Below are 17,650 nucleotides of genomic sequence, written 5' to 3'. Positions count from 1 at the left end.
CACTTTTTTTTTTTTTTTTTTTAAATAGCAGATATCTGAAGTCTTCTAGGAAAAGTTTTGGGATAATGTGACAAGATAAATCGTGGTTTTTTGCCAAGTCCAGTATGACTCCCCCTTCAGCTATGGGCAAAGCCTCCTAACTAGTTTGTACCATGAGTTCCTAATCTCAGCGTGGAGACTGTAATCCTTTGCTCCATCCTTTTTCCCTTTCTTGCATCTTTAGATGGTAATTTTTCAGGCTAAGGACTGTCCTCTATTGTGCAGTGCCCTGTACTCTGGCCTAAAATAACACCTCAGTACTTTATTCTTAGTCATACCGTGTGTTTTCTGTGTGACGCCAGGACAATCGCTTGCCCTCTGTTTTCCTCTCTGCGCAGCAGAGATAATGCCTACTTCCAAAGCAGATCCCTTGGCTGGGTGGTGCCAGCTACGTGCTGAGCACTGTTATTCCCTCTGCTCAGTCTGCACGTCACCGTCATTAAACATGGACAGGACAGGCCGTTTTGTAATGGCAGTTGTCCCCCATGAATGCCGGGACTGTAATGGATCTGGTCAGTGTGGGGGGGATAGTACCACCTGCTGAATGTGCAGCCATGAACGGCAGCATTTTTCTTTTCAACAATTGGACAGCACTATCTTCTGTGAGGTTTGCATTAAGATAAGATGGGGTTTGTTCAGATCCATGCTTTTTTTTCCTTTTTTCCTCCCCGCCCCTGCCCAGCATTGTTTAAACTGGACAAAGTGTTCTTTGTAGACGTCTGAGTGGTGGCTTCTTTCTGTTAAAGACATGAACAGTCCCTTACCAGGCAGTCGCTAGGAGCCAGCATTTGTGTGTGTGGAGGTGCAATGAAGTGATAGAGTTACTGTTCCGAAGCAAGCAATTAACTGATGGATTAAATTATATTACATACTGTAATATATATTACATATGCTATAACTTAGATTAACTCTAAATTGCATTTTATGTCTGCAAAATACAGGCGTGATGGCTGGGTTCAATATGAGTGGAGATCTCCAGAAGCCTGCTGCCAACATCCCCCTGGGGTCTCTTGCTGCTATTGGCACCTCGTAAGTCATAGACTGGGGAAAATGTACTCTTTGGATACTGCCCTGGATGTGACCAATCCACTTCATATTCCCATCAACCTGTTAATACTTAGCCATCTGGAAAATTAAAGTCTGGCTCTCATTCAAATTATCATCCCTTACCCCTGCCTGCTCTGGGTGGGTTGGAGAAGACGTTCATCAATGCGGGTGTGATCTGCAAGCGGGATGTGTGCTGGTGCTAGAGCAGTCATGCCGCTGCAGCCCAGCTGTCCCAGAGCAGCATGCAGAGATCTCAGAGGACTGGGGTGCTTGATTTGGTCACTTAGTGCTGTTGATTTAAAAGTGCTTTGTTTTTCTATATGAATAGAAAATATAAAAAAATAATTAAAAAAAATACTATTGGGAAAATGGGGCCAAGGTGGGTGAGATGACCGACCCACTGGCAAGGCCAGGGGAACGCAGGAGCCCTGCATCCCTGAGCAGTGCTGTCTGCCAGGAAGTGCTGCTTTCCAGGAGAAAAATACTGTTACACATTACAAAAAAACCTCAGTAGGTTTTCCTGCCTGCTTTCATTGCCGCCTAAATTGCTTCTGAAATTACCAGAGGAGGATCGTGACTGAGGTTATACAGCAGGCTGGCTGCGGTGTTTGATGTTGCTGCCAGATGAGGGGACCCGTGTACCTGCAGAATCATAGAATCGCAGAGTGGTTTGGGTTGAGGGGACCTTCAAAGGTTGTCTAGTGCACCCCCCCTGCAGCAAGCAGGGACATGTGCCACTAGAGCAGGTTGCTCAGAGTTCCAAGGTCCAACCTAACCTGGAATGGTTCCAGGGATGGGGCATCTACCACCTCTCTGGGCAGCCTGTGTTTCATCACCCTCATAGTAAAAAAGTATCAGAGTAAAATATATGCTGTATATCTAGTCTAAATCTCCCCACTTTTGGTTTAAAACCATTACCCCTTGTCCTGTTGCTACGGGCCCTATTAAAAAGTCCTCAGGACTGAGTTATTTCCCCCATGCTCACATTAAGAGTGCGGGTGGCTTCCCCTCAGCGGTACTGTATGGTCACGCTGTGGCTCTCCCTGGTACATAGGTAAGTAATGTGAACCGGTGTTAAACTTAGCCCTGAGACTAAATCATGCAGGAACAGCCCATGCAGAGTGATTGAAGACCCAGCCTGCAGGTACTTGACCTTCTCCTGGCTCTGGTAATGGCCAGAATTCTCAACTGTCTCCTCCTGCTAGAAAAAAATAATTTATTTTTATTGTTTGCAGGTGGTTTCTGTACATGGTCTTTGTTTTTTTGCTGGGAGCCATTTGTACCCGTCAGTCGCTCCGCTATGACTTCATGATAGCAGAGAAGGTAACTTGTTCCTGTAACCCAGCGTGGTTTTGCATAATGGTGCTTTTGGGCTGCCATCTGCCTTACGGAACGCTTGACTTTTCCAAAAAGGAAATTTGGGTACCCTGAGGAATTTGGGTACCCGTTCCTCGCTGGAATTCAGGGGCATTTCCCCATTGCAAATCCCAGTGTACAATTGATTTAAAGAGCTTTGCATTCACCAGCATATCCAGCAATGCTGAACCTTGGCATAATCACCGAGCAATAGCTTTAAGAGCTCAAATATGCTAATGTGGTCTAATGATAAATGCTGTATTTTATTCCCTGTATCCTTTCTCGTTGGTGAAAGCTTAGACCAAATTGCAATCTCTAACGAGCCCCACTGCTTATCTTTATACTAAGTCAAGCGAAGCTTGTGTTTCCATGTCCAACGGTCTGTAATCGCGGGGCGAGCAATAGGATTATTAAACTCGAGACATCCCACATGGGTGTATGTATGTGAGGGAGGTCTATAGTGTTACGGCCAATGAACCTTATCAGTCGCAGGCATCGAAAAAGAGAGGAAAATATTTTGGTGTGTGCCATTGTTTTCCTTTAAATGGGATACGGAATGGCTAGTTTTCTGTTACTCAGCATTATCCAAAATTACAGGTTCGCCATATTTGACACTATTTCTTCTGATTAATTTAAAATTGAGATGTTTGGCATATATTTGATTTGTAATGTGGTTTTAATCTAAAGTATCCATTTGAAACTCTGGCTTTGTTTAAGTAACTGTAGCTCTAGACTTCCTCCAGCCCTGCACATAAATTTGAAATTATCAGTGGGGCTCCTGCCACTGCCTGCTAAGGTAAAAAATCATCTCCGTGTCAGGGGAAAAAAGAGTGTGCCTGCCTTCTTTAAGGCAACATCCTTGTATGTCAGTGACTCAGTGGGCAAAAAGTACAGTAACTAGAAGAATCAGCTGCATGATGAATAAATGAGCTGAAGAGAACAGACTGGGGGGGTGGGGGGTTGATGGGAAGAAAAATCTCCCGGTCAAGAATGTGAAGATCTTTAATAAAGTTAAATATAAAACAAACAAACAAACCCCCCAAAAAAGCAAATTCAGTGTTCTTTTCCCTAGTATGGAACAAACCAATGGTGCAATCCCAATATTTGCAGTGCTCCTCTGAGTTATTATGAGCTGCTTTAGATTTTAATGACTTTGTTTGGAGAGAGGGAGGGAGGAGGCATCATTACACATCCAGACTCCCTTTCTGTCACTCACAGGTGAGTGCTTGGCTGCTTTTCTCCCTTACAATGCTTGTTTGGCTTTTTAAACAGAAAAATGAGATTCAGTAATTTCACATGTAATGAGCTCGAAGTGCCAATCCCTTACGAAGTGTTCACATTCTCCATGCTCAAAACCTCCAGCATACCCTTTCATCAGCTTCTGTGGGAAGGACTCTTCCCCTCTAACCCTCACTGGAATGTCAAGTAGTACATGTAAATGCAAGCATTTTTGGCAGCTAAAATAATATACGGTGTCTAGCACAACTGATTGTTTCTTCCACGTATTTCTCCAAGCAGGGCAGGATTAGAGGAGAAGGAAGGGAAGATTCCCCATTGAGTGTCAGTCCCTTGGGCTGGTGAAAGCTGATACCTACTCAAAATCTACCAGAACGGAACACTTCCATTTCAAAGCTTTCTTGCACATGAACTTAACACCTAACACTTTCTTAAGAGTGTTCGTATTGTGGGTTTTGTGCATTTGGGTGGGATTTTTAGATATGCTGCCTGTGCTCGCAGCTCTTGACAGCAGGGACCTGTGCAGGGGGACCCCAGCCCTCGCCTCTCTGTGACAGACCATGAGCTGCCCTCCTTTCCCCCATGCCTTTCTTTCTCCTCCATGCCTGCAGGAGATGCTCCCTAGAAACTGGTAATATACCCAGTCAGCCTTGTTAGCACTGTGGCTTTAAAAACTTTTTTTTTAAAGTTTCATGTTGGCCAAAGGAAATTCTTTTCTCATCGAAGACAGGAAAATAAGGTCATTGTATTATATCCTTCAGAGCTTATTTTTCTGAGATGCCATTTGTTTAAGTGGCAATTTTGATTTGGTTTTACTGTGGCTTTTCTTTCAGGATTGGTTTTCCCCTCTGAGACACAGGGGTTTGTCTTCCTGTTGTGGATGGTTGGAAGGCTGGGCAGCTTTTCCTGTGTGATGTGCTCTGTATATAAGTGATCTCTCCTGAAATAAACTCACTTCCAGTTACTTAAGGGGAATCTAATAGCTGCTGCTTTGCTGCAATTACTCTAAGTGACAAAGAATTTCTTGGGTATGGGCTTGTCAAATGGCTCTGTCGGTACAGGATGTTCAGTATTAAATTACTTTTATGGGATAATTTTCCTGTGTTAATCGCTTGCACTTTATACCACAGACCAGTTAAATTGCTGCTTTGCCAGGGCTCGCGCTGTTCATTTAGCAATGTTACAAACCATATGTGATCTCTTGAAATATGTGTATTTAAGACTACTTGGGGGTCTTTATAGAACAGTATAATCGACTTTGCATTCTCTCTGCTTCCTCCAGGTATCCTTGGTGGGTTTCTTGTTTTTGCTAGGGCTGTACATCTCGTCCCTGGCCTCCTGCATGGGAGGGCTCTATGGAGCGCCCAGGATCCTGCAGTGCATCGCCCAGGAGAATGTGATCCCCAAGCTCGCCTTCCTTGGACGTGGGGTTAGTCATCCTCTCTCTGAGATAGCTGTCAAACACTCACCTGATGGAAAACTGTTCATTTAAGAAGCCAGGATTTCTATATGTGTGTAGGGTGAAATAGAGGATGTTTGAAATGCAAGGAGGAGGAGGATCTGGTGCCCTATGCATAAGCAGAAAAGCCAGGAAATGGGTGGTTTTACTAAAGAAACGAGAGCCCAGCTGCTCATGGTCCTTTCGTTGCCTGTCCGCTGCGCTACACGGCCTCTGCCCCAAGCTGTCCCATGGGGCTCAGCATCATGCCAGAGCAGCCCTGCTTCTCCCCAGCATCTCGCTCATTCACCTCTGTGCCCCGGCCCTGAGTCTGTCTGTCTTGCCCCAGCGCACGGACAGCCCTTCCTGGGCTGCCATCGGTCCCTCCCTCCCCTGGACCTCCTTCTTTGAGATGTCCCCGGTAAAACACCCACTTCCCACACAGCTTTGCCTGTGGGGATTTTTGCAAATGCCTAATCTATGTAGTTGCCAATCTTGACCGTGTCCAAGGGAGTTGCCTAGCTCTTTCCTGCCCTTCTGTCCGGGGCCGAACTCTGAAGCTTTTGTCCACGCACTTGGTGAAATGGATGGTAACTGCCTCTCTATCTTTTTTTTTTTTTTTTTTTTTTTTTTTTTAGAAATTCAGACCCTTAGGTCATTAATACCAGTGTCTGTGCCAGAGGGCTAGTTACATCTCAAGTTTGGTTTTTTTTTTTTTTTTTTTTTTTTCTTTCCTGCACATTTTGTTTGAGCTGTTCCTCTCCTCTTTGGTAAACTCATAGCTGAGTGCGTGACTAGTCATGGTGCTGTGGGTTCAGTCTGTGTGCACTGGAGAAGAGGACACTTCTTTGTAAGATAAGGTGCCTTTTAGGCACTATAAAATGAAAACAAAGAATAGATTTGAAAGGTTAAGTTGGGGGCTGCTAAGCTTTAGATATGCTATGAAACAAAGCCTTGCTTTGAATATGACAAGAAGCTTTTTCCTCGTCCTCACAAATAATCCTCATTCACATGGATCATTCTGCTGAGATCAGTCACAGTGCCAGTCACGGGGGACTCTGCAGGCTTGGACTATACCTTCAGAGCAAACTGGTTTTCATGGTTTTTCGCTGCCTCTAAACAGAGAGAAAATAATTCTGTCACTCTCAATAACCTGTAGTACGTAACTGTACTGAATGGGTGGAAAAACCTTAAAATGTTTTGCTCCTTCGGAACAACTTATAAATACAGAAAAATGTTTTACAATATTGGTATTTATGGATGTTTGAAAATATTTAAAGGTTTTATAAGTATAATAATTTTCTATCCTTTTTTAAACATTTCTCAAAGTAATTTTTCTAAAATTAAAGTGAGAGTAATAGCAGTAATAATAATAATACATAGTAATAATTATAGGGGAAGCTGGAACAATAACAACAGCAAAAACTTCCAGCTCCTGAAGGGAGTTGTCAGGTGATCCCAGTTCTCTGCTTGGTAATCCTTGTGAAATTCTCAGCAATTTAGCAGAGCTGACTGCAAAGTTGATTCCCTCGCTTCTCTGATAGTTTTCTGTCTTTCTGTCAAATTTTCTGCTCTGAATTCTGTCTGGGCAGAGTGCCACGATGGGAAGGGCTCAAAAAGAGGTGGGAAATCAAAGGCAGATCACTTTTGCCCTTCCTTTTCTCTGCCACCTTGAAAATTGCCTAGATTTGGGTTATGAAGAGTTAATAAATTTGGTTTCCCCTCTCCAATCCACATCAGTTCTTCTTTTCCATGACTGAAGGAAGCGTTGTAGCCACCGTAACCCCAGCTGATGGGAAGGACACAAGTGTTTTCTGTAGGGTTAATCCCAAGCCAGAGGCATCCCGAGATCATCCCATCTGTTCCCCGTCTCAGTATGTCTTTCTGATAATACCAAAGATGCTTTCTGAGAACTGTGTTCCTTTGTCCCCAAGACATATTTCTGTTTCGCTGTGATGTAAGGTCCAGAACCGCTCCCCTCTTCTGTTAATAAAGAAGGAGTGCAGGAAAAAGAAATAGAAATTGTTCCCATTTGAGCTGTGTGTTTATTAAAGAAGCCCATGCAGTAAGTGAACACCTATGACCCTTTTTAAGGTATCTTACAAAAGATATTTTCCAGCAAGGTCTTTACGCAGCCTGCACAGGCTTCTTGGGTACCGAAACGGCAAGACAGTGCCTGCTCCAAGGAAGGGCTTGCTAGACCTGGGTTTAAAGTTCATGAGCTGATGGCTCAGGTCTTTCCACCCCTGATGCCCTCTGCTTTGTCTCTCTATTCTTCCCTTCTCCCTGTCTTCACCCCATCCTGAAGGAGGCAGGTGGCATTTCTCCTGGATGCCTGCCTTCCTGTCACTCACCGAGCATCACTGGGGACTGACTGCTGTCCTCCAGCATCCTTGGCTGCCTGACTACTCTATAGCAGGGCAGATGTGGCTGGGTGGATGAAAGGAGGGAAAGCCCAAGTGCTTGACCAAAGGTCAACAGACCTTTAGCTTAGACTCGTGGCAGTGCATGGCCGGAAGCTGCTAATGTGAAGGTGGCACTCCTCCGTACAGGCAGAGCTTCCTTGTCTGTCTCTGTCAGTTGAAGCCTTTCCAATAGCAGCGTGTGGGAGCCTTTAGGGTAGGCAGCGATGTGGAGTCCTGCGGAGAAATTAGAGATTACCAGTTAACTCCAATTAACACATTTTATTGCCAGACTTCCCATAAGCCCCACAAATCTCACTGAAGGTTTATTGCTGCTTTAATGACATTGCTTCACCACGGAGATACGGAGTGAGAGTGGATGAATTTTCCAAAGACAAAGCTTGAGTAAGGCTCAGAGGTGAGGTGGGAGCTCAGCAGCTTTTGGCTTCCAGCCTGTTCTTTAATTTACTAAGCTTGTCAGGGTCTGCTTGCACATGCATGCACATATTTCATGACTAAGGGGGTACTGCAGACCACCCAGGTAAGGACCTGTGGCAGCTGAGCAAGTAGGGAATCCTCATGGGGAGGCTCATGGTTATTAGTTTAAATGTATGTTTGCTTTATTTATGAACTAGAAAGGACCCAACAAGACTCCAGTGGCTGCGATTTGCTTAACAAGTCTCATCACCATGGCTTTCGTCTTCATTGGGCGGGTGAACGTTCTGGCTCCCATAGTCACCATCATCTTCATGTTGACGTATATTGCTGTAGACTATTCCTATTTCTCAGTCTCCTTGGGCTACATTGTTCAGCAGAAAACTGATGAGACCCAGATGGAAAACACTAGACCTGCTCACTCTTCCCAGCCCTTAATTTTCAACAAGCCTTCTAGCCGTGCAGCAGATGGAGTAATCCAAAGCAGATCAAATGGCACCTTGCTGGAATTCACAAAAGACATGGACCAGCTATTTAAACCATTTTATAGTGAGCCAGGTACTTGCAAAAAAGGAGGAGCTGAAAATTTAACCCAAAATGTCAAACCAAAGAAGACAAAAAAGCCAGCCAAGCAGATGTTGCAAGACAGCTTTCTCCTGGATCTCCGTCACGATGCTTCCCCAGCTCAGTACGGATGGGATGAGACCATGGATCCCCACCACGAGAGCCAGAAGGACCTGGCTGAGCAGGGCTGTTGGCGTGACGAAGGTCCATGCTTATCACTCGCTGCAGATGCCCAGTGGACACCCAGGCTGCTGGTGCATGGGGAGCAGCTCTGCAACGAGGTGCCGGTGCTCCCCGGCCAGAGAGGAGAAGGTAAGGGCTGTAGGAGATGGACATCTCTGTGTTCACAGAGGGAATGGTTTATAACCTTGGTTTTCCTGGTGCTTTCCTGAAGGCACCGTGAAACTTGCTTTATACAGCGCTGTTGTTTGGTGATTCGTAGCAGTGATGTCATTTATTCCAGGTGAAGGTAGAGTTCATCACAGTGCATCACAGGAGAAGTTCCAGTGCGATTTCCTGTGGAAGACTAGTCCCAGGAAAACAGGCGGGACTGGTTAGCGTAGGGTTGTTTACCGTGTACTTGTTTTTCTACATGTGCACACTTAACACTGTACATTAAAAAAGTTTTGAGTCTGTCTTGGGGTTTACTTCGCCCTGATGTGGGGTGGGAGGGATGGAGCCATGCGAGTCTAAAACTCAGACTATCAAATTGCAGCAGTCACCGTGCTGCAGGTGGAGTCCGTAATTCCACATCCACAGCAGGGAGCCTGAGTTTGTTTTGTTGACGATGTGGGTGTTTGATACTGTGTGTTTGCTTGGAGTTTGCTTTATCAGTGTTAGTCAACTGAGCTTCGTAAACCCTTCCACTGGAGAAAAGCTTTAGTTCTCTTCTTTCATAAACAAGGAGGCTGAGGCAGATGTGGCCTTCAAAGGGACTTGGCACCAGAGCTGGTAACTTGGTTATTTTCCTGCACTTTTTTGTTTTCATTTTGGAAGTTTTGGTTTAACTCTGCCATATCCTGCAGTCAGCTACAATTTCTGCTTTAGTGTCTGGAATCTATTAATGTAAAGTAGGAGAAAAAAATCCACTTTAGCTCCTTTCTGATGTCTCTTCTTTTGGTTTTTTTTTTTTGTTTTTCTTTTTGCTTTTTGTTCTTTCTTTTTTAAGTTTTTTTTTCTGTAGACTCATCTGTAAAGCTACAAAATCCGGAGCTGGGAAATGAGCAAATACCAGAATCCTTCTACTCTAAATTCTGCAACCACTGGGTTTCCTTTGTTGGTGTAAGTAATTTTCTTTTATTTTGAGCACTGGTTTGTGATTGTAGAAAACAGAAGGAAATTCCTCACTTAATTCCTCACCTTCAGTCCTTACTGGAGTGCAGCGTAAATGCACTCCAGTGCTTTAAAATGGCTTTTATTTTGAGTATTCCAGGTCACCTGAATTAAATCCTCAAGGTACCATGTGTCCAGCAGTTCAAATTCAGAGAAAGCCATAAATTGTATTAATTGAAACAGCAATGACAGCAAAAAACCCAAACAAACCCCAACCCCAATGAAAAAGATACATATTCTGAGTTTGGCATCTTAGGATTTCATTGCCCCATGCTGGCTGGGAAAAAAAATAAGCGTCCCTCTTTTCACTGCGTGCCAGCCTGCTTTTTTCACGTGGCAGGATGCAGTGAGATTCCATCTTTTGAGGAAGGAAAATGGAGCATTCCTCCAACATGTTACTTTAAAGAATAAATAACCTTTAAATAGCTTCTAACTGAAACCACTGAGGAGTTTAAGACATTCAAATTCATCTTGGGAAAATGGATTATTGGGCAGATTACAAGGAAAGGGTGAAATATGCATAATGAATGAACCATATGGCTTTGCTGCACGCATGGGGATTTCATAGCTGTGCCTAAAATGTAACCAACCCACTCAAACAACACACCAAACCCTTTTAGTTTAATCCTCAGATGGCCTTTGACACCCGCTTTTCAAATTCACTACTGCTGCTGCCAGCAGCCAGCTCTTGGCGAGAGGTCCCACAGGACCACAGTGCCAGGGTGGGATTGGTGTGGAGGCTCCTCTCCAGCGATGATATCTTCAGGAGGTTGAGTGCGGATGCTGTGTCTGGGCTCGGTACCTAACGTGGCTCCCAAGGGCGTGTGATGTCAGAGCGGTAATCTCCCTGCCTTCCCAGGGAGATGTGCTTGCAGAGGTGACTGGCAGGCTTTTTAAAGCAGATTTGGTTTCCTGCCAAGGAAACCCCCTGATCAGACTTGGGGAGGAGGTTGCAGCAGAGCTAAGAAGGGATCAATGATGCAAAATAAAATCACAGAAGCAAAAAATCAGATGTATTTATTCATTATGGCTCCCTTCCCCTCTGCCCTCTCTGAGCTTCGCTGATCGTGTCAGTCTGGACTCATTCAGCTCTTTATTTGCATGTGGCCCCTTGCTGTTCCTGACCTCACTCATGAAGATGCTACCTCTGCCCCTGTTTATAAGTAAGTCCCTTAAGCCAAATCTACCTCCTGAGCTGGTGAGCCTCTGGATACTCCTCTTGAAACAGCCCAAGCAGAGATCTGAGGCCCATGCTGCCTCTAGGATTCAGGGTAGCTCCCTGAAAGCTACCTCCATGCTGCTGAAGATGACACTGCAAGCCTGTGACTCCCTCTGTTTAAGAGTGAGACCAAACAAGGCATTCTATAACAGGAGACCCTCATTACCAAGAAACTTCAGCCACGCCATACCCAAATCCTTCCAGATAACACTGGGTGGAAATGCTCTATGTGTGGCCAACAGCCATGCACCGTGGAGTGTTTTGTAGCATGGTTCCCCAGGGGTCCTGTTGCACCACCGATGCCCAAGAGCATCCATCCACCCCAGTGGCTGGGGCTGACATCATTCCTCCCATGGACAGGACTTGGGTTGTGCAGCAGGTCTTGTGTCAGGAGGGCCCCTGTTATGTCCCCATCCTGGGACATCATTAGGAGGGGGACACCTGAAAGGAAACATTCACCAGGATAATGCCGCGTGGCTGCATCCAGAGTCATTACTGTGCGTATCTCTTACACAATGCTCCCAAGAAGACCCCAAGAAAGACAGAGGTGCAGAGATGCTATTAAAGGACTGGTTTTGCACTGATTTAAAACCAAGATGCGGCATTTCTGGCAAAAAGAGCATTTACTGATGCTCTCCTAACAGCTTGAAAGCCCCAGCGCTGCCGCAGATGTTAAAGAGCTTCTGTCAGAGTTGCAATGCATGTGCATGTGGCTCAGCTGAGGAACCTGACCTGGTGTCAGGCTGGGTCTGAAGGTGAGCAGTCCCCCCCAGGCACTGCACCTCCAGCTTGCCCACAAGGCCAGAGCAGGAGGTTAGTGAGCTGCTGGGCTTGGCAGAAAAAGGACTGTCAGGTTGTTATCACTTATTATCTGACGGACCCTGGGATAACCCCAAACCGTGTCTTTCCAACAGGCGATCGTGTCCCTCATCATCATGTTTGTCATTCAGTGGATCTACACCCTCGTCAGCCTGGGTGCAGCGGTTATTCTGTATTTCTACATCGGCCAAGTGAGCCCAGGACTTCCCCTTGGTGAGTATTTTTTTTCTGTATTATTGCATCTGCTTAAAAATTCATTAAGCTTTAATTTAACTTAATTAGGAATTCAGACTCTCATGTTTAATATGCAGGTGACACTGAGTGATGAGGTTTTGTTTCATTGCTAGTTTTAATACATTTTTCTCTCTGACTTGACTTTTATATTGGATTCTAACAGTAACTAGCACTGGTTTGATCGTTGTGCTTACTGCTTTATTATATTGTATTTTAAATGGCAAAACCAGATACTGAGACTTAACAGGGATGGCAGATTGTAAATATATCGCAGCAATGAGAGAAATCTGCCATAAATACGTTTTAATAAACTTAATTAATCAATCTAAGCCCACCTGTGAAAACTTTAATGAAAACGGGAATTATGATGAGTAGCTCATTAAATCTCAGCATGCACAACTGTGGAACAAGAGAGCCTTTTTATTCCAGAGCTAAACAGGTTGAATATGGGAGCATAATCTGGGAAAACGCTTCTAGGTAGAGGGCATTAGAAAGGTTTGCTCGTGTGATCGGCTTAAATTCAAAATGAAACAGCAAAGTGCATTCAGAAGGCAGCTCAGGAGGGCCTGCAGCTCCTTGGCACGGCCATGGGAGGGCTTTGCCCTGGTGCGTGTGTGTGAAGGGAGAGGGCGATACACGTACAGTGTGTGTGTCCTCACGCGTACCTACCTACATAGGTGTCTAAGTCTTTTAGGCAATGCAGAAATAGCTAGCCGGGGTTATTTAGATGAAAAATTATTGGTTACTAGTGAAGTAGGTACAAGATTTCAGAAACTCAGGTGATGAGAAACCAAAAACTCGTTGTTGCTCTGTAACCGTCAAAAGATTGCTGAACAGTTCTTCTTGTTCTCCTCGTAAGTGGCTTCTTTTCTATGTGTCTGCATGGGATAGTAGAAAAGAGCTGAGACTGGGGGTATTACTTGCTAATTCGTATCTTTTGAAATATATCAAAGTTTGAACAAAGTTTTTTATGCCCCCATATATTAAATAAAACCCAAATAATGTTTTTAGGCTTTGGAATTTTTTGCCTTTGATATCCACTATATTATATCTCTGTTATCTGCTTGCAAAATATTTACCAAAAATGACTGTAATAGGAATTTCTCAGTCAGTGTGTAGAGGATTTTGGAAGGTGATCTGAGGAACAGCAACATGAGCAGACTTTTTTTTCTTGGTTTCTTTTGCACCTGCATGCCCACGCATACAGTGAAACGATGTACGGCAAAGATGAAGTATGAGATGAATGCTCGAAGTTCAGCCTGATTTTCATGTGACCGTCTGTGAACATTACTTTGTGGTCACGTGGCATCCAGGAGTTTATTCTCCAAAGGACAGAACCACCTTTCTGTCTGGAAAGTTTGGGAGACACTGGCCTGAGAGTCTCTGGATTAAAGACTAGATGAAGGCCTTGGGAGCAGAAATGCTCTGAGGTTTCGACACATCCTTTCTCCTCTCTCTTCCTCCCCAACAACCTAGGCAAAATCCAGCAGGTGCTGCTGGGTCTCTGTTCTCCCCTCCACCCCTCACCACAAACTTGCCCCACTGCTTTTGCTGCCAGCTCCAGCACTTCCCTGCCCTTGCAGTCAGCCAGTGCAGGAAACTAACTCTGCGGAGAATTCAGAACAGATTAGTGTAGGTGCAGTGAGCTAAGACAGCTCTTTGTGGGGTCAGACGAGGGCGAATGACTGGTGAGACCCCAGCCACCCGTTCCCCATCTTGCATGGAATGATCTTTGTGGTCCAGGGAGGAAAACGTACTGCAGCAGGTGTCTGGGCTTTGCTCCCAGCGTTGCTGGGGTTTTCACAAGCCATCCGTCTGGGAAAGGATAGCTGTTCTCCATGGGAAATTTTGGGTTAAGTTTCTTGACAATTGTTTAAAAGCCGCAGTGTGTGGGGAGACTGCAGGAGTGTTCTCTCCATTGTCAAATCTTTGGGTTCTGAAGGCTAATAACAAGCATGTTGGCTTGAGATTAATGCAAAAATGCAACGACGTAATGCTATTATGAGAGAATTAGCAGCCTACTGACTTCTCGTGCCTTTTCTCTGTAGGAGCAGCAGCGAATTTCAGTTTCTTTGGCTGGATTAAGTCGGTTTTGATCACCTCGTGCAGGTTGGTACCAGTCACTTGGCAGTGACTGAGGCAGTGCTCGTTGTTCCCATGACCCACTAATGTGCACAGAGAGAGGTGGCAGAGTTGACTTGCTTATTACCCTCAGCAGTCTGTCTGGCCCTTCTTGCATACTCAGAGTAATTCTTATTTAATTGCAAAAATAACTGTTTGCTCCCGTTAGCCTGGCATATGGCTGATCACGTAAATGGGGGAGCAGGAGTTTACTCTGCCTTACGTGTGGACACATCAGCTTCTAATCATGTCTTGGTGCCTGAAGCTTTCTCTTACCCCAAAGGTCTGTGCTTCAACCTTTAAGGTTCAACTGGTAAATCTGGTAGGAAATGAGAAATGGGAGATTCAATCTCTTCCACCCACCACCCGTTGGAAGCGAATTACTGAGATGGTGGAACAGGCACGTGTGGCCATTGTGCTTGGGTTTCAGAGAGGAAGTCTGGAAGGAAGCTGCAGTAGCTACAGGGCAAATATAATAAACAAGGTCTTCAGCAGAGGAACCATTCAACATTGAGTTTGCATGGAACTGCAGAAGCATTGTCTTGGGGTTTTCTTTTGTTTGGTTGGTTATTAACTAGTTTTGTTAATGTGTTGTGATCCTATTAATTATTAATTCCATCACATTTGGGTTTCCCACAGAGAGGGTAGTGAACATTGCTGCTGCTGTACAATGCTGTGGGGTTTTGAGGTTCTCAATCTGTTGGGTCACTTCTTTGTTGTGGTGGACGAACACTTTAGGAAGGACTCCACAACACAAGTTGCCATGCATTATACGTGCAAATTTGATGGCTCCTTTATTTTAAAATCCATGCCTGTCTTGCCAGCTCCTGCCTCTACCCACAGTCCTTATAACACGGCCACATGCCTTTGGTAGCAGAGGTGTCTTGGGAGAGAAGCCAGGGGTGATGGGACCTCTCTTAGGTCCCTGTGACATGGCCAAGAATGGACAAGTCATTCTTCCATGTCACATCCATCCCACTCTCTACCAGACCAGTGGATGGCTTCGAGTAGGGGGCTGGGTCCCTGAAGACCCACCTGACCTGCATGCTCCTTGCCATGAATAGTTTTGTTCACGCAGCTACTGCTGCCCCTTGCTGCAGTTGTGCAAAGCTGCACATTGCCTAAGTGTCAGAGGATGAGAGCCCAGGTTTGACAGACTACTGAGAAGAGGAGGAGTGGGGGGGTGCAGGGGGAGTGCACTATGTTTTCCACATATCTCATCAGGAGTGAGGGGTTGCTCCCTGCCCCTTTTCCCCATATCTGTTGGACTGTTGGCATGAGCCCAGGCCAAGGCTGAGGGGGCGAGGATGGGAACGGGTGCATGGGGCTGTGCTGACATGCTGCCAGAATTATTCACGGCACAGTGAGTTGCACCCCACTGCTTTGTATCTTAGACAGTTGTCAGTCCAGTGCTGTCCTCAGCATTTGGGCAGATTTGTGGCACGTCATTTTAGCTTGCGGTGGCTGTGATGACAGAGCAGGATTTTCTTCCCGGTTGTCCCTTGGTGTGTCTCAGCCCTGCCTTCTGGCCGTTGTCAGAGGTTCCCCTGGGAATGGGGAGTCTGGTTGGGATGCCAGGCTTCATGGAGGGTTTCCGTATGTGGAAAGGAGAAACTATCTCTCCTGGAGAGGCAGCCCCACTTCTTGTGGGTAGAGGTAGTGTTGTCACAGGGGGATTTTACCCTGCGGGTTACCGAACCAGCACAGCCCTTAGTGCTTCCATCAGTGCAGTCGATGAGCAAAGACCCTGCCAAGGAGGGCTGAGCGGGCAGCCGACGAGTGCCCAAGACAGAAACTGATCCTACTTCTCTCTCCTCAAAGAGTGTGATCTCTGGGTCAGCCAGCCAGCTTGGTTGCCTTATCCTCTTGCAAGGACTCCTCCTCAAGGTGGAACAAAGGCAATTTCAGCTCTCCTTGGGGGTCAGATGGGTCTTTTTCAATCCCACCTTTGCTACACTACAAAGAATTGCATCAAAGTAATTTACAGGTTTTTCCTAAGCTCTGTTTTCTTGAGATCCAGGCAAGATATTTTAATGAATTGGAGGTAAAGAAGAAATCCTGTTAGACTGTGAGAGAGATGGAAACAATCAAGGATCCTTGACACCTCTAAGGCTCTTAGGTGCTCAGTGAGGTCTGAGCCACTGCTATAAGCACTTAACAGTTTGGATTTGCAAACGTGCAATAAGGTTTTCTTAAAATCAGCCTCTGGAATTAGGAGACTGCAGGAAAATCTCCTGTTTCATTTAAAAGGGTTACAAAAATAATTGTACACTAAAGGCTAGGAAATTTTAAGAAGGGTACTTTGCATTAGAAATGTTACATGCTGCTGCTTCTCCTGCGTGATGTGGAAAGTGTTTACCATAGCCAGCCTCCAAAGAGGAAACTTACTTGTCAAGAAAACGTGTATTTTCCAGTGTTTGCTGGGGGGACTGAGCTTATTTTTTGTGTGCCTCCTAAGGAAAATGTTTTCAGATTAGCACTGTGCCTCCCAAGGGCTCTGAGGAGGATTTAGCCTCTTCTCGAGGCGTTACGCCTTGTTTGCCCAGCCGAGAGCACGGCTGCTAATGGATGGCAAACAAGGTGTGATGCAGGCACCTCCGCTGCTCTGTTTGCAGGAGAAGGCCGTCTCCCAAGGAGCAGATCGTGGTGACACCATCCTTTGCAACAGTTGGCATGGAGACCACGCAGCTCACCGAGGAAAACGCAGACTTTGCCTCGCGGGACCGCTATCACCAGTCCTCGCTTATCAGCAGAGAGGAGTTTGGGAATCAATTCCAGTAAAGGGCACACAAAAACCCCAAAATCAAGCATTTAGAAATGCTAATGGCTGCCACGGTGCCTTGTGAAATACTTGAATATATGTGGAAAAGATGTGAACGGTTATTTATATATTTGAGGCTTGTTTGTTTATGCAAACCACAACATTGCTGGGTTTCAAATCTTATCTAAAATGGGGGAAGAAATGCAAATGAAAGGGCCAGTCCAGGGAAGCGATGAGTTACGGAGGACATTATAATCTTTTTAAAGAATTCAATTATAAGCACTATTGAGTTCTAAAGACTGTCACTGCTATAAAAGCTTACAACACCCCATTTCAAATGTCCTCTGGGTGACTAGGGATGCTTTGTGCCTGGGAGCGGTGACCTTGGCGGTCAGAGCCAGCACCCCGCTCCCAGCTGTGCCACGGATGGATGCGACCTTCCAGGTCAATTCACTTCTCTTCTCAGCATGAATTTGCCTGCTTGTAATACAGTAATTTTCTACCTCAGCATTTCAATTACCCAGGTCTTAGAAAGTACTTTAAGGCATTAGACAATAGGCCAGAATCAGTGGCAAGTGCAAGAAGATTATGAAATATATTCACGAGAATCAAAACCACGCATTTAAATGTGGTAATGCAGTATAATG

The 17,650-nt window shown here is 45.4% G+C and overlaps 1 protein-coding gene across 1 annotated transcript in view; it reads left to right on the top strand.

Annotated features, from left to right (window-relative positions):
- Positions 1–17,023, top strand: part of SLC12A8 (solute carrier family 12, member 8) — a 48,743-nt gene extending 31,720 nt beyond the window's left edge. Inside the window, exons 6-13 of the mRNA XM_010141865.1 lie at positions 981–1,068; positions 2,322–2,409; positions 4,961–5,107; positions 8,154–8,829; positions 9,701–9,798; positions 11,983–12,100; positions 14,170–14,230; positions 16,858–17,023. Coding sequence (XP_010140167.1) covers positions 981–1,068; positions 2,322–2,409; positions 4,961–5,107; positions 8,154–8,829; positions 9,701–9,798; positions 11,983–12,100; positions 14,170–14,230; positions 16,858–17,023 — 1,442 coding nt within the window. The remainder of the gene's footprint in view (positions 1–980; positions 1,069–2,321; positions 2,410–4,960; positions 5,108–8,153; positions 8,830–9,700; positions 9,799–11,982; positions 12,101–14,169; positions 14,231–16,857) is intronic.
- The last annotated feature ends 627 nt before the right edge of the window (positions 17,024–17,650 follow it).

This window comes from Buceros rhinoceros, unplaced genomic scaffold (assembly GCF_000710305.1).
Source record: "Buceros rhinoceros silvestris isolate BGI_N320 unplaced genomic scaffold, ASM71030v1 scaffold9048, whole genome shotgun sequence".
Taxonomy (NCBI): Eukaryota; Metazoa; Chordata; class Aves; order Bucerotiformes; family Bucerotidae; genus Buceros; species Buceros rhinoceros.
This window is presented reverse-complemented; position numbering and strand designations above follow the sequence as displayed.